General features: G+C 36.6%; 2 protein-coding genes across 2 annotated transcripts; both read left to right on the forward strand.

Moving 5' to 3' along the window:
- The first annotated feature begins 9660 nt into the window (after positions 1-9660).
- LOC108377659 (uncharacterized) lies at positions 9661-10647 on the forward strand. Its single transcript, XM_017633929.1, has 4 exons — positions 9661-9684; positions 9765-10166; positions 10232-10383; positions 10476-10647. Exons 1-4 carry the CDS (start codon positions 9661-9663, stop codon positions 10645-10647), a joined length of 750 nt encoding a protein of 249 aa, XP_017489418.1.
- Positions 10648-13524: 2877 nt separating this feature from the next.
- On the forward strand, positions 13525-14275 carry LOC108377660 (uncharacterized; the record flags this gene model as incomplete). The annotated part of the gene is made up of 3 exons (XM_017633930.1): positions 13525-13548; positions 13627-14031; positions 14148-14275. Coding segments are annotated over exons 1-3 (557 nt in total), but the record flags the coding sequence as incomplete, so codon positions are not given.
- Between the last annotated feature and the right edge of the window lie 544 nt (positions 14276-14819).

Here is a 14819-nt window from a genome sequence, read left to right on the forward strand (position 1 = left end):
ATTTTCAAGAATTCTATACCATTTCTATGAAAAGTTGTTTTCCCCCATATAAAATTCATGGACAACTTTGGGTGGTGCTTTGAGCGATATCTAAAAATATCTTTTGATTTTAAAATAAAAAAATAGGGATATACATATTTTTTCGGTATGAAACAATCCTAAATTCCGACTTTACTTTTTCACATGCCTTTTTGGACCACCCTAATGTACATAGTTTGGTGTTTGTGTAAATATGGTATTCACGTGCATACCTGTATGGAGCTAAAATTGTTTGCGTACGCGTGTGCCCTTCCGCTCAGGCATCTTTTATTGTGGACTCTTTACTTCACAAAGAAGGAGTTGAGTTAGACTACCCAAAGGTTTAGCAATTAATTCGCATTGCATTTTTACTGATATAGCTTAGTACATACAATTACAGCATATGCACATATGTGCATACAGTAACCAAATTCTGTGGTATTAAATTCAGTTTTCGATTCATTACACTTGGGTGCCAAAGTCCTTCTCTATCAACTTCCTTCACAACATCTCTACACATCGACTGAGCGCCAAGAAATAAGGATTTGGATCAACTTCCTAATACTAGGTTCACATATAAGTAGATTATCCTCATTTTCGAGCTTAACACCCTAATCTGTAATTATAACAAGGGATTAGCCATATAAAATTCGTCCCTTGTTAATCTGTAATTATAAAATAATCTCAGATTTAACCGATAACTTTTCGGTATCCATTCTAGATTTATCGATTGCTTTTGCGAAAGAGAGGAGAAATGCCAAATGCAAAAGCAAACAAAAATGTACGCTAGCAAATAAAAGAGGTTTGTAAAGGTATTTTGAATAAAATGTTAAGTTAAAATATATTTATGTTGCTTATTATAGCAGAAAAACGTGATCACGGTGGCACAGAGAAGAAACATAAATTTTCCTTGAGATGTGAGAATAACAAGCACAACAAATTTGACGGCTAATAATCTGAGATTTGCCTGTGTAAACGGGGTGATTAAAAAACGAGCTTTGATTGAGATAATATTGATATGTGAACATAGTTTTAGTCTCAATTTCAAATCAGAAAATGACGAGGTACGTCTTAGGAAGAATTTAATGGACTACCTTCCAAGATATGGAATTAGGGAAGGTCCAGCGAAAGCTGTGAATAACTCAAAAATGGAACCCTAAACAAGCGTTTTCCGATTGGAGTCGGTTAAGGCATGTCCACAGGGGTCAAAACTCAGATTACCCTACGAAGACGTCTTAACCGTCTCTGATCGGGACCAAAATTTATATGTGATGTCTGTGACCGTGGTATTACCGATTGAGGGGGTGAGATTGAAAAAAAATAGTTGATTTGATTTTTTAAGGACCACCCTAATATATATATATCTGTGAATGTTTATATGAAGATTTAATATTTATAAGTCGTACAGGGAAACAAGAGTTCACATAATGGCAACCGAGATGCAATAACCGACCACCAGTTGATCAGAAACGGCTTGGCTACAGAAATTCCCCTACTGATATTTGTCTTTTCTGCTACGATTACTATTCTAGTCGTCCATAGGAATCTGCGCCTTGGCACACAACGAATGTCATTTGCCTTCACACCCGCCCTCCGCTTGAGGCAGAAATTGAACAGCAGCCCGCAGGAAAATAAGAAATAAATCAGCGAATTGAGGCGCTGATGCGGTGGAGATAGTGACACAGTGGCACAAAACTATTAAATATATGGCAAAGGAAAAACTATTTAAAGCTTTATGTTGAATTGCCTTCAAAGCCGCTTGGCTATCGATGAAGGTATTGGCTTTTCCATTACTTAGCTGCCTTCTTTATATCGTAAGCCTCAACTTTTAGGACCTTGCAATCATCTGGAAGACCAAAAAAGACTGACTGCTCAGCAAGTCCACCGGAATATGACCAGCCTGGTGCCTTTCTCCATCAGCGCCCATGGTAGGCCTATGCCACATTCTTCTATGTAATGAACGTTTGTCAACTTCGATTCCATTTTCTATTGTCTATTTTCTTGTTGTTCCCTTTGTTTTGAGATTTTCATAAGCAAATGTTCTTTGGTAGGCTTAGTATGCCGTTAGAAAATACTCATTTGTCTGCTTATCTCTTACCGATTAAGTTTGGAGTGCAGAATGTTCTGTATGTAGGTATTTTGCTTCGAAAGAAAAAATGAATGTAGGAATCGAAATTACGGCCAATCACCAATCCAATTCATAAAAAATTACGAGCTTAACAATAACAATCCAGCATTAGAGATCACATCCACTGTGCAACTTTATTTTTAGCATTTTGTAGATATTCGACTATGCATAGCCACCTTGAACCGAAGTGCAGCACGTTCCTGTTAGGAGCACTAGTATATGCGGACAGACACCGCAACCGACAAGCGGACTAGCACCCCACATCTCTAACTGGAATACGAGCACATCCAAGTGCTCATTGCCACAAAGTTGCCGACAACTATGACGATTATGCATACACATACATATGTACATACGCATACGCATGCACATGAGTGTGTGTGTGTGTGTGATTATGTGAGAACAGAGAATGCGTTGTGCTGGTCTTATCATTTTCAAGATCTCACCTGAGCAATGCCATTCGGCTTCATTTGCTTTGCACTCGCGCTTCGATCTGTTTGATGCGCCATGTAGACTTCATTCCGCCTGCAGCCGGAGAACAAACACACCGAAAAGGAATTTGCAATGCAATGCAAAATACGCCGAAGAAACGAAACGAAACGAAACGAAACTGCTTCGATCACAGACCAATGGACGACAATGGGCACCGAGCGGGCCGTGGTGGAAGGCCAACAAAAATAAAAAATACAAAAGTATTGCAAGTGACGCTTCAGAACGTTGCACATGTTGGCAACTAGACGGACGTGTAGGACGGACAAACCATGCACCAAGCCGTGTGGGGATAACTACGAATCACAAATGAATAAAATAATATAAATACACAAAAAAAAAAATGAGAATATGTATGTGTGCGCCTGTGCAAAAGTTGTTCGAAAGATGCAGGTAATCACAATTAAATCATGCGCCCCATTGCAGCGAATCGATTGAAGAACGTTGAATTGGTGTTCTTGCATACTTAGTTGGATGCGAAAGAGCGCACTTGCATGTGTAATCATGCACATATGTATGTACATACGTATATATTTTGGAAGATGTGTGTAATACACATGTAGTACTTGGCCGCACAAGAATGTGCAATTATTTCTTATTGAAGTCAAAGTCACAAAGTTGCATTTGCACTCGAGCAGGCAAATTCATCATCAAAGGAATATCCAATTTGGCTTGAACCGCTTCTACTCAAATCCCTGCCGTTTAACTCGCTGCGTTTGGTAGGTAGCCTGCAAGTGCACTGCTCTCTGTGCTCCATGCGGCGACGTCTGAGTGTTTCGATGCAATGCAAAACCCTTCTTCAGCGCGCTGTACATTTGGCAAATGTGTAAATATGCAGGTATCAGGTATGTGGGTTCAAAAAGTGCGCGCCGCATGTGGCGCAACATTTGTAAGCGTTTCCATTTTTTATTTGCTCTTCGCTGCATCTGCATGGAGTACTTGAGATTTGTGGGGCTTTATTTGTTGTAAACATGTGCGTGTACGAGTATGCATAAGAGTCAACGTCAACGTGATTTTGTCATCTCTTGATGCGTACTGAAATGGATTGCGCATCACTTTGGAATACAACAAGTAAATGTATTTCAGTATTTTATACTTATTTAAGATTTTCGAATGGTGTACCTGATAAGTTTTTCTATAATTCATATTTTTCCATATCAGTTGGAGCCACAGTTTTCTAAACTCCCGAATGAAAATCTGCAACCTTAACTAGTGGATTAGAACTTATGTAGACCAGGGACGCCCACAAAGAACTTGCTCGCGATCTGGAGATGAGATAAGGCAAAAATAAAATAAAACACCAACGCAGAGTGGCTGGAGTGAACTGAAATTCGTTTGAAATTTGGTTGTAAGCTGTCTAACTCCGCTTTGAACTCAGTAATGACCAAAGCTTTGATGATATCTGGGCTTAGCTTGCAGGCATAACATAAAATTTTACTTTTAAGGTCGAAACTTAACGGAAGGTTCGGAGCACGGGTTTTCTGTCGAAAACTCATTATCAACCTCAAACTTAGGCTCCCAGTACATCTTATGGCGTTTTATTTTCGCGAAATAATGTTGCATTTATTCTGCCATACGCCAGGGCTGTCAAGTTTTCGTGTTCTTTTCCCAGCATCTTCCACATGCATATTGCGCGCTCTTTCTTTAAAATGTTCCACTCTGGATAAATGTTGCCATATAAGAAGGTGGCATAGCTGACATTAGATATGGGAGAAACACATCTACTCTGATATATAATTCAGGATAGTAAACTCGATCACCGGGTGCTTAAAAATTAGTCGGGAATCACTTCACCTTTATTGCGGTTGTGTCTGAACTTTTTTAGTTGGGCTTATTTAGGTAGTAGGCTAAGAATTAACCTGGGAAAACCAAATGCCACACCATATCATCACTATCACAGCTAGTTGGAGCTTGATGAGGTCAAGCTCTCCCAACATTGTCTTCTATGTCGAAGCTGCGTAGGGAATAGAAATCGCAATTATTACGCAGCACTGTGGAGAGTCAAAACTTTGCGTTCGTTTATTGGTTAGCAGTCACAATTCTACATACATACATACATACATATGTATATTGGCATCACACTGGACAATGGTTTATTGCTCTAGTTTGCCCCTTACGCATGTCAATCACCTTAAATAAAGTAGTTTTAACTAGCCTAACTACAACCTACAGAAGCAATTAGTTATATGTCAAAAATTGGTATTTGCTTATTTATGTGTATCTAAATAGGAAATTATTTATGTTAGTAAAACACTCAATTTTTAGAACGCGATAATGGAACTCCAGTCTTCCTTTGTCAAATGAAAGAGAATTGAAAACGAAAACTGACTGAAAACTGCAATAAACTCTATGACTCATCGCGTTCTTGCAGGACCACATTCCGATGTCCAAACGTAAAAATCAAAACACTTGAAATAAACCTAAAGGAAGTAAGTATTCCTGAATCAAATGAGGAAAGAAGACCAAAAATTATAAAAAAAAAACACTTTTAGCTGGAGATAAACAAAAGTATTCACATCAATAAAAAATGGGACACCAGAATTGGGAGCGAAGTGATTACACGAGGAAGGTAAAATACAAATACAGCACAGTGCAATTTATAAACGGCTAAAAAATCCCTTTGATTTTTGGGAACTATTATTTTTTGGTGCGGGATTTTTATACTTCTTTCCAATAAGCATGAATTTCTTATGAAATAAAAAGCGGGAGACCGTAAGCAACAAAATCTAAAAAAAATCATCGCCAGTTTTTGTATAAAAAAAAGCAGTATTTAGAAAAAATTCTCAAAAATCAACGGGATTTTTTAGCCGGTTGAAACTTGCACTTCATGACACTAAAATCTAATCTAAAATCTTGTTGAAAAATTTGTTGAAGTTTCTTAAATTTGATATAAAGTTCAAAATGTGATTTGTGTGGTTTTGGTTAAAGCTTTTCTAAATTTTGTTGGAAAAACATTACGAATATCAACAAAATATGAACGCGTGGTCAATTTTTTGAGTCACTGTGTACATATGTATGTATGTGTGGTTATTTGTATGTACGTTAGACTGCCCCACGTTCCTCACAAAAATTAAGTGCTTGCAATATTAATTTCGTGTTGAAAGTTTCATACCTCAGCCAATTTATATCCAATTTTAATAAAAGTTTAAGTTTTCCTCTTTCGACCTTAACAAGAAAATTGTGATGATATTTCTAAGAAATCGAATTAAAAAGCTCAAAATTTTTACGAAGGCTTGTTGATTTTTTTTTAATATTGCACAAAGTTTGAAACTTGAATTTATGCAGTTTTGGTTAATTAAAAAAGAATATTTTTATAAATAAATAAAAGAATTATCTAGAAAAATATAAAATGGTTAAGCTTGTCAATTTGTGTCCCATATTTTGGGTAATCGTTTAATTCGAGATAAACAGACAAACGTAAAATTTTTGCTTGCCAAGGATTCGCTGTTTATTTTACTCTTCGCAAAATTCTTTAACTTCATGGCTTTGTATTTGGCATTTGTTCTACTTATTACTGCAGAATTTTTTTTGTTAATTTAGCACCAAGTATACACGCCAGAGAGACGTCGAATGCAGATATAAATTACAAAATCGCATTCAAGGACGCATTTGCACGTTTCGTACGACTGACTAATTTAGATGATTGCTTCAGCAATGAATGCAAAATATAATACATACATACGTACGTGACAGCAAAACTTGAACAAATAGCTTTACTTTACCTATAAAACTATAAAAATTTTGTATCTTTAATAGATGCTGGCGAAGCGGATTGTTATGTTGCAGGCAGAAAGAAGTCAATATTACTTCAGGAATACTTACTTACTTTAGGTTTATTTCAAGTGTTTTGAGTCATAGAGTTTATTGCAATTTCAGTTTTCGTTTTCAATTCTCCTCCATTCTTCTTCATTTGACAAAGGAAGACTGGAGTTCCATTATCACGTTCTAAAAATTGATTGTTTTACTAACATAAATAATTTCCCATTTAGAAACACAATTGAAAAATTAAATCTTGATATCCAGGTTTTATTCGCATACACGTGAATATCCGAACGGATATCCGAATATACGAATAGTCCTAGCTCTAGTATATATGAAAATTATCATAGCTCAAATAAATATTTGTTTTGATTAGATTGGCACTTACCTTCCAAAGGCTTTTATTCTTGAACAGTTTTCTTAATGTACATATATTCCATGGGAGAGTACTTGATTTAGACCGTAAAAAATATTGATTTAACTAATTGTGCATCTTAGATAACTTTAAAACATCAAATAACTTTAAGCACAAACAGGGTAGGCGTATTCTTGTTGGAGTTGGGTTAATTGGACTCATCTAATGTCGATTTGTGGTCAAAGAGAAGTCGCTTTAGTAAACTTTGTTGTCTTCTGTGGTTCTAGAAAGATCTTTCTGAAGCCATCTTTTTCTAACTAAACCTTATATAGCCTTAACCAAACTTAATCTGAATTAAATATATGCTTCTAGATTTAGTAGTTATACCTGGTTTTGCAATTTCAATGGTACTTAAACCATTATTTTCGTATCAACACCGAAACAAACAAACGTTTTTGTCTTTAGTAAGTGGACAATGTATAACTCGAAGCGTTCGGTAAAAATAGGATCCTTCTACTCCTTCAATCGGTGGCAGATGGTAGATGACATTCAATGCATCCGTTGGACATGATCTGATCACCCCAATAATCGGAATGCAGGCTGACCTTTATACCCTGCCTAACATTGTGCGTGTGTACTTATATAGTTCATCTCTACGGCTTTCCACCAAACCAGCGAACCGTATGCAATAATTAGGCAAATCACCGCCTTGTACATCCATAGCATAAGATCAGATCGTAGGCCCCACCTCTCACCCAGATTTTTTTTTGCAGGAATACGTAGCACCATAGGCATTTTTAACTCGGTGCTCTGTGTTCATTTTCATATTATATTATTATTTATTAAAGTAGTCTAACACAACAACCACAGGTTATATTTCAGTGTTAGATACTGAGAATATTACAATATAATACGATATTAAAATGTATAAGATTTGAACTTAACATCTAAAACTTATTAAATTATTCATAAAGTGTCNATAAAATTTGAACTTAACATCTAAAACTTATAAAATTATTCATAAAGTGTAAGATTGAAGAGAATAAAGAAAAATACAGTAATTTAGCGGTTAGAGTTGAGGTGACTGACGCGAGTTAAATAGTTACAAATTTTCATTTAGTCAGCATAGTGTCTAAGTAATGCTATTTTAAAGTGCAATGTGTCCTTAATAGCCCTGAGTTTAAGGGGTAATTTGTTCCATAGGCGAATAGTATAGACGAAAAACTGACGCTCAGATATGACAGAATTGAATTTCAGGTGCAAAAGCTGTTGCAATCTTGACGATTGAGTAATTTGAAGACGATTTTTGAGATGCGGATGCTCCTCTGAGAATAAGATTTTCTGAAGCATTGTAAGGCACTTGAGCTTCAGCATATCGTCGAGTGATATTGAAGTTATCTTACGAGCCCATTGAGAAATGTGGTCATACCGTTTTTTGCTATATATATACCTGGCGATGTTATTGTAAAGCACGTTGAGTTTTTTATTGCATTGACTATCGCTGTTAGCATAGAGTTCGCAACCGTACAACAGCGTTGGTAGCAAGTAAGATTTCGCGATTAACACTCTAGTGGGCATCGGCGTTAGGTGTTGTGTTGACCATAAATACCTTAGCATATCATATACTCTACCAATTGTGCTATAGACATGATTATCCCACGTTAGTGTTCTGTTAAATAGTACGCCCAGGTTCTTAGCTACATCAGCATATGGTATCACAGTTCTGTTCAATGAAACTGTATCATAAACGTTTTCCAGCTAAAATTCGGTGTGAGAATGACTCCCAAATCGCGTAAGGGCAAAGAGAAAGAGTATACCCATTTAAGGAAGGTAGGTTAAAATTAGGAATCTCTTTCCTTGTAGTGAATAATAGTAATTCGGTCTTCGAGGGATTAACGTTGAGCCCGGCGCTGTTGGTCTAAGAACCCACATTTTCCAATAGTCTTTGGTTCCTTAACCGTTTTCCTTGATCTTAAACAAATGAGCTTTTAAGCTTCTATGAAGATCTGTACCTTTTGATTTCTTCTACTGGGTGCCGGATTTATATTCGCTATATAATTTTGCAAATCTTCATTGATAATTTTTAAGTTTAGCGACTCAACATATGAGGCAGATGAACTTGGACGTACCAAGCCCTCGCCCCCTTGCATATTCGCGCTTGGAAGATGCAAACAAGACCATATTGTCGGTTTGAAAGATACCGTGTCCTTGGACAATATATTTGGTTCTATACTGCTGTGGTCGTTCACCCTTTCCCCGTTTTTAAAGCCCTTTCAGATAATTGAAGAGTCAAATAAAAGAGTAGGATGCCGAGTCGTTGGGCAAAATTGAAATTAGGAATTCGCGAATCGGGCTAAACCGCATTTGTTTTGAGGAATATTAACAAATGAATATCGCGCTGGCCTTGTCTGGTCAGCGACAGTTCGCTGTTCAAATAAAACAATCTAAATCAAATTTATTACATTTTAAATATTTATCTTTCAAGTAGAAAAGGTTGCTATTCATTTGACGTTTATGCACTAAGATAAGCATGAATTTCTGTAGTTTCGCCGATNGAGGAATATTAACAAATAAATAACGCGCTGGCCTTGTCTGGTCAGCGACAGTTCGCTGTTCAAATAAAACAATCTAAATCAAATTTATTACATTTTAAATATTTATCTTTCAAGTAGAAAAGGTTGCTATTCATTTGACGTTTATGCACTAAGATAAGCATGAATTTCTGTAGTTTCGCCGATAAGATAGCCCAGAGATGGTGGCAGATAGTTTAAATCCAAGCATGAGTTGTTTTACATTTTTAGTTGCAAATGAATTTGGAATTGATGCAAGCGGACTTATAGAAAGTACTGCAAAGCTTATTTCGAAGTAAGAGTATTCAAAAAAAAGTTTATAAAGTTAAAAATATTCGATTATGTCGGAGTTCATTACGCGGCAGGTAAGTGCTACTAACTATCAGTTCTAGAAATATATGCAATTTATTTCGCTCTTCACAACACTTACACATTTTCTATTTAGTTTCTTTTGAGTTTGCTGCTTCTCTGTGCCAACTGGCCGACTTTAACGCACGCCGCCTGCAATACCTGCTCTGCTGAAACTAATCTGGCTTGCGTCTCCAACAGCCAATTTAAGGTGTGCGACAATGGCTCACCAATTGCGAATGCGCTCGATTGCCCCACAGGATATGTTTGCTCCACAGCTACCACGAGCATTTGCCAGCCCAGTGGCGGCGTCGGTGTGGTAGCTGGTTGTGCCGATTGTAACACCTGCGATGCTACCAATACCTTTGCCTGCACTGGCGTCGGTACATACGCCTTGTGCCTGGGCACAACAACGGTCAGTAACTTGACCGGCTCCTGTGAGCCAGATCACATTTGCAGCATTGATTATGAATACATTTGTGGTAGTGCCACATTAGGGGTGAGCCAATTAAATAATACATACTGTGGTTATTAATAATATGTATCCATTTTACTACTGCTTAGGTTGTGGCCACGTGCCCCAGTGTTGATGAGACAGTAACAACAACCACTACTGCGCCCTCGACCAGTGTGACAAATCCAGTCGCGTACTGTCAATCGATGCAACAAAGTGGTCGCTTTCCTGCCGGCAATGGGCAGACTACCAGCTGTAGACAGTTAGTACACTGCCCCCATACACTTATTTACTTACCTTGCTGTGCATTTACATTTCAAAATAATACAAATCATTTTTAATTTTTTTTTCTAGGTATGTCTATTGCTTTATTAATAACGGCGTCTGGAGTGGAGTGCTGTACACCTGCCCTGGTGCCACATATTTTAACGAAAGTTCACGTCTCTGCACAGCCGTCATACCAACACGTTGCGTCGGTACCACCCGGGTGTTGTCTCTCAGGAATATGGATGTAGATTTCGATTGAAGTGGGTTCCAGCTAAATTGTCTTAAGTTTTCGAAAGTATGTAGGTAGGTATGTAGTTACAAGTTTGCAAATATTTCTAAGCAAAAAATAAATAAAATAGAAAAATAATAAATAGATTTACGAAGTTCGATTTGTTAAATAAATATGAATGTATGTAATTCATAAGTGTTATCAATTGCTGGCGATGTTTGGTTTCTTCGCAGGGTACGATGTATTTCGGAACGGATTGCTTTTCCCTTGTCAAGCTTTGGTTTGAAGACAAACCGGTTTCGGTGTTGCGCCATCGTCATTCTCATTTTTCGTTTAATACAAGCAACGGCATTTTTTTTTTATGAATCAAACTAGGTAAGCGCTCGAAGCAGCCATATGAAGTATACATACAGCATTCGCTTGAATAGCCACATTATCTTCCTTCAAGAATCGGGCTTATATCTCGCAGTAACTTGATTCTCATTCTCATTTTGAAGACAGTTCGATTCTCAATAAAAGTTCTAAAAACCATCGATACTAGGTGTTTTTTTTAATACAAAGGGTATTCCTTAAAATTTGAAGGCCTTGAATGGGCGCAGTGAGGGAAGCATCCAACGGAACGCCTTAAAAAGCACTTAATTGACATTTTAAACTAAGTAGGCGCACCTTAAACTACGTGAAAATAAGCGTCGTGAAATGGAAACAAACTCAAAGTCTACACGGATATGACAGAAGGTCGTTTGCGAGATCACCTAATTTTTTTGGTGATACCCAACCAAATTGAAAGAAAAAAGTGGTGTTCGTGGCATCACAATGTTGGTAACGAATGTTTCGTGCTTAGAAAATTCCCAAAAAATAAATACACAACGTTAAGAGCCATGATCGGATTCTGTGCAGCCTGACTGTAAAGCTTTCACAGCTTTCTCCAGGGAAAAGCTTTTTCATTAATGACTCCAACGTATTCAATGATTTTATTTGCGAGTTTTTAAATGATGAATGTTGTTTGATTTAACTTTATGATTGAGAAAGTATTACGGCACTGTAAAGTGCAATTTTAAATGCTCCAAAAATTCAAGCGAAAAAGTATAAAATAAATGTTTGCACAACGCACCCCAGAAGGTGGAAAACGAAAAAAAACAAAGCAAAATCTTAATTTTTGCAGGAGTCACCTTATTTATTAGGGATAAAAATGGCGAGGTGCGAGATTGCCCTAAAAAAACAGTTATCCGGCTATGGGTATCTCCACTCGATTCGTATTAAGGAGGTAGTACCCAATATGTAATATAGCATACCTTTAAGTTGTTCAAAGATCCTGTGATTTTTAGTTCTTATAACCTTTTCATATTCTATGCATAGTAAATATATTCCTCAGATCGTTATAAAAATTGACGTTATCTCACATTACTTCGCGTAGATAACCAAATTCCTATGGTTTTTATGCAACAAGGGAGCTCAAATTTATCATATTTAGGCTGTTTCTATGGCAAGGAAACCCGGCCTGATAGGCCTGAAATAGGTCTGCTGTTCTGACCAAAACCAATTGCGGTTAAATAAGTAGATTTCCTAAATTTTTTGTAAGCAAAACATTTTAAGTATTGGTGACCGAAGGGCTAGGTGGCCCCTAACTTACTTAACTTTTTTTAGTTTGAATGCAGTTTGATTAAGTATTCGTATGAAAGAACAAAAAAGATACCACTTAGTTAAAACAAAAAAAAAAATACAATTTATACAGTGCGATTTTTGAAAGCTGTATCCAATTTATGCTAATTTCTATTTAAAGTCTGAATTCCTTAATTTTCCGACTGCAAACTTTTAGGGAGTAACCACTACAAAAGCAATATTGTAAACAGTCTTTTGTTTCCTTTCTTTATCAAAAGGTAAATAGTCCACTTTTTTCAGAAATAAAATAGTAGCACAAAATATGGCGACATAATAAGCTCACAAGATATAATAGTTTAATTTTTTAATAACTGTATTTTAGCCAAACCTAGCCAAAATTTCCTAGACTTATGTAAAGGTAAAATTTAAGACATACATCTTTACTTGCACGTAGCTTTAGTCTCCATACCATATGGCCTTTACAAAAATATATATAGTATTATCTAAAACATAGCAACAAGAAAAAAAACATGTTAGCACATGTAAAATGTTATTTTTGGCAAAAAAACAGGAGTTTAGAACATAGTGTAATGGGTTATACACATGTGTGTATGTGTTTCGCTTACAGTTGCTCATATGTGTACTCTATAAACAAGAACACTATATTTTCCTCCTTTACCGAAAAATAACCTCATTTCTTCATTGTAATAATTTAAATCTGCTGCGACTCAAAAAAGTACGAAACGTTCGAGTTTAAAGAACCGATGAATTTAAAGCATCTAAGTGAGAACCACTCAACTTTAGGAATGGTCGGCGGTCGACGGGAATTAATCGGTTATAAGTACGCAATCTTTCAGCTAGAACATCAAGGAAGAAACTGTTGCAATATCGTGTATGTGATGAGCTTAAAGAAGACCTTCAAATATATTTATTTATTTATAAATTTATAGTATGTGTGTAAATATGTGTATTTTCAGGGAGAACAAAATGTGTTATAGGCAAATTTTGTGGTGACTTTTGGCGAGCGACCAGCGATAGTTCGTTGTTGTTATTATGCAAATTAAATAATATTTATTAGATATTAAATATTTGCTTTCATATAAAACAGTTAGTTTATAGTCGTGGATTACCTTGCAACTGTATTAGATGCACCGATAAGAAAGCCGAGAGCTAGTAGCGGATAGTTTAAATCGAGGCAATAATTGTTTTGAATTTTTAGTTGCAAATGAAGCTCAATGTTATTCGAACGCAAGAACTTGTATACTTAGATAATAATAGTCGAGGAATAAGTTATAATAAAATTCCATTATGTCCGCATTTATTACGTGGCAGGTAAGCGCAAATTTTGGTTCCCACCTGCACCTGCTGCCTTACCTGTAGCCCATTAATACCTACATACGTTTGATCTAGTTTTTGTTGAGCGTGCTCCTACTCGCTGTCAATTGCCCGATTACGACTTTGGCGGTCTGTAATGTGTGTTCTACCACCAATAATCTGGCGTGCGTTTCCAATACTCAGTTCAAACAGTGCGACCTCCTAGGCATACCAAGTGGAGAGGCGACAAGTTGTCTGACAGGATTTGTTTGTTCCACAGCGACCGCAGCCATTTGTCAGCCCAGTGATGGTATAGGTATCGTGCCTGCCTGTTCCGAATGTAACACCTGCGATGCTACCAATACGTTCGCCTGCACTGGCGTTCGCACCTACGCTTTGTGTCGGGGCACAACAACCGTTAGTGATTCGGGTGGCTCATGTCAGGAATACGAGGTTTGCAATCGTGGAAATGCGGCCATCTGCGCCAATGCAACTGCGACGGTAAGTGCAATGAGATGTCGGAATAGTTTTGAAATATTTTAAGGTAGATCTAAATATATATATTTTTTTATTTAAATACCTCATACAATTGCTTTTAAGAATTTTCAATGTTTCAGAATCAACCTTCTTGCCCCACTGTGTTGGAACCAACTACTCCAGTAACAAACTCGGTTGAATACTGCAAATCGGTTCAACAAAGAGGTCGCTTTCCGGTTGGCGATGATCTTACAACCACCTGTAGACAGTTAGTACATTGCTTTCATATTAACTCTGTTCTATAACACTGGCGACAAAAACAAAAAAAAAAATTCGAAACACGCGAACTAATCAGTGAACTCATGAAACTAAGGGTCAAATATAGTAAAACTACGTTTTTAGTTTTTCTCTCTGACGTCAGGATTTATATTAAAGAAATTTTTAGCTTGAAAATATGATTAATTCAAAAAATTATTCAAAAAATGCAGTGCAATGTAGAATAATAACATGCATACCAAATACAAGGGAAAACTCCGTAGCATCATAATTTTTTATGGGAAATAACGACACATTTTGTTTTGTGCTATTGTTGAGCAATAGCCATTGAGTTATTTACGTTTAACTACCTAAGAGTTGTTACTTACTTCGTACTTTTTCAGTCTCCAATTCTTACTAAATCTTAAAAAAAGTCTTGATTTGAAAGCTTACAAATAATCTTCTCTGCAGAATGACTGCAAATAATTCAGGACAATTACGTTCCAAAACATATTATTGCTTAATTACGAAACACAAAATCTTTAATTGGCTTTACT

The sequence above is a fragment of the Rhagoletis zephyria genome, unplaced genomic scaffold (assembly GCF_001687245.7).
Source record: "Rhagoletis zephyria isolate East Lansing unplaced genomic scaffold, Rhagoletis_zephyria_1.1 Rzeph_scaffold_12472, whole genome shotgun sequence".
NCBI lineage: Eukaryota > Metazoa > Arthropoda > Insecta > Diptera > Tephritidae > Rhagoletis > Rhagoletis zephyria.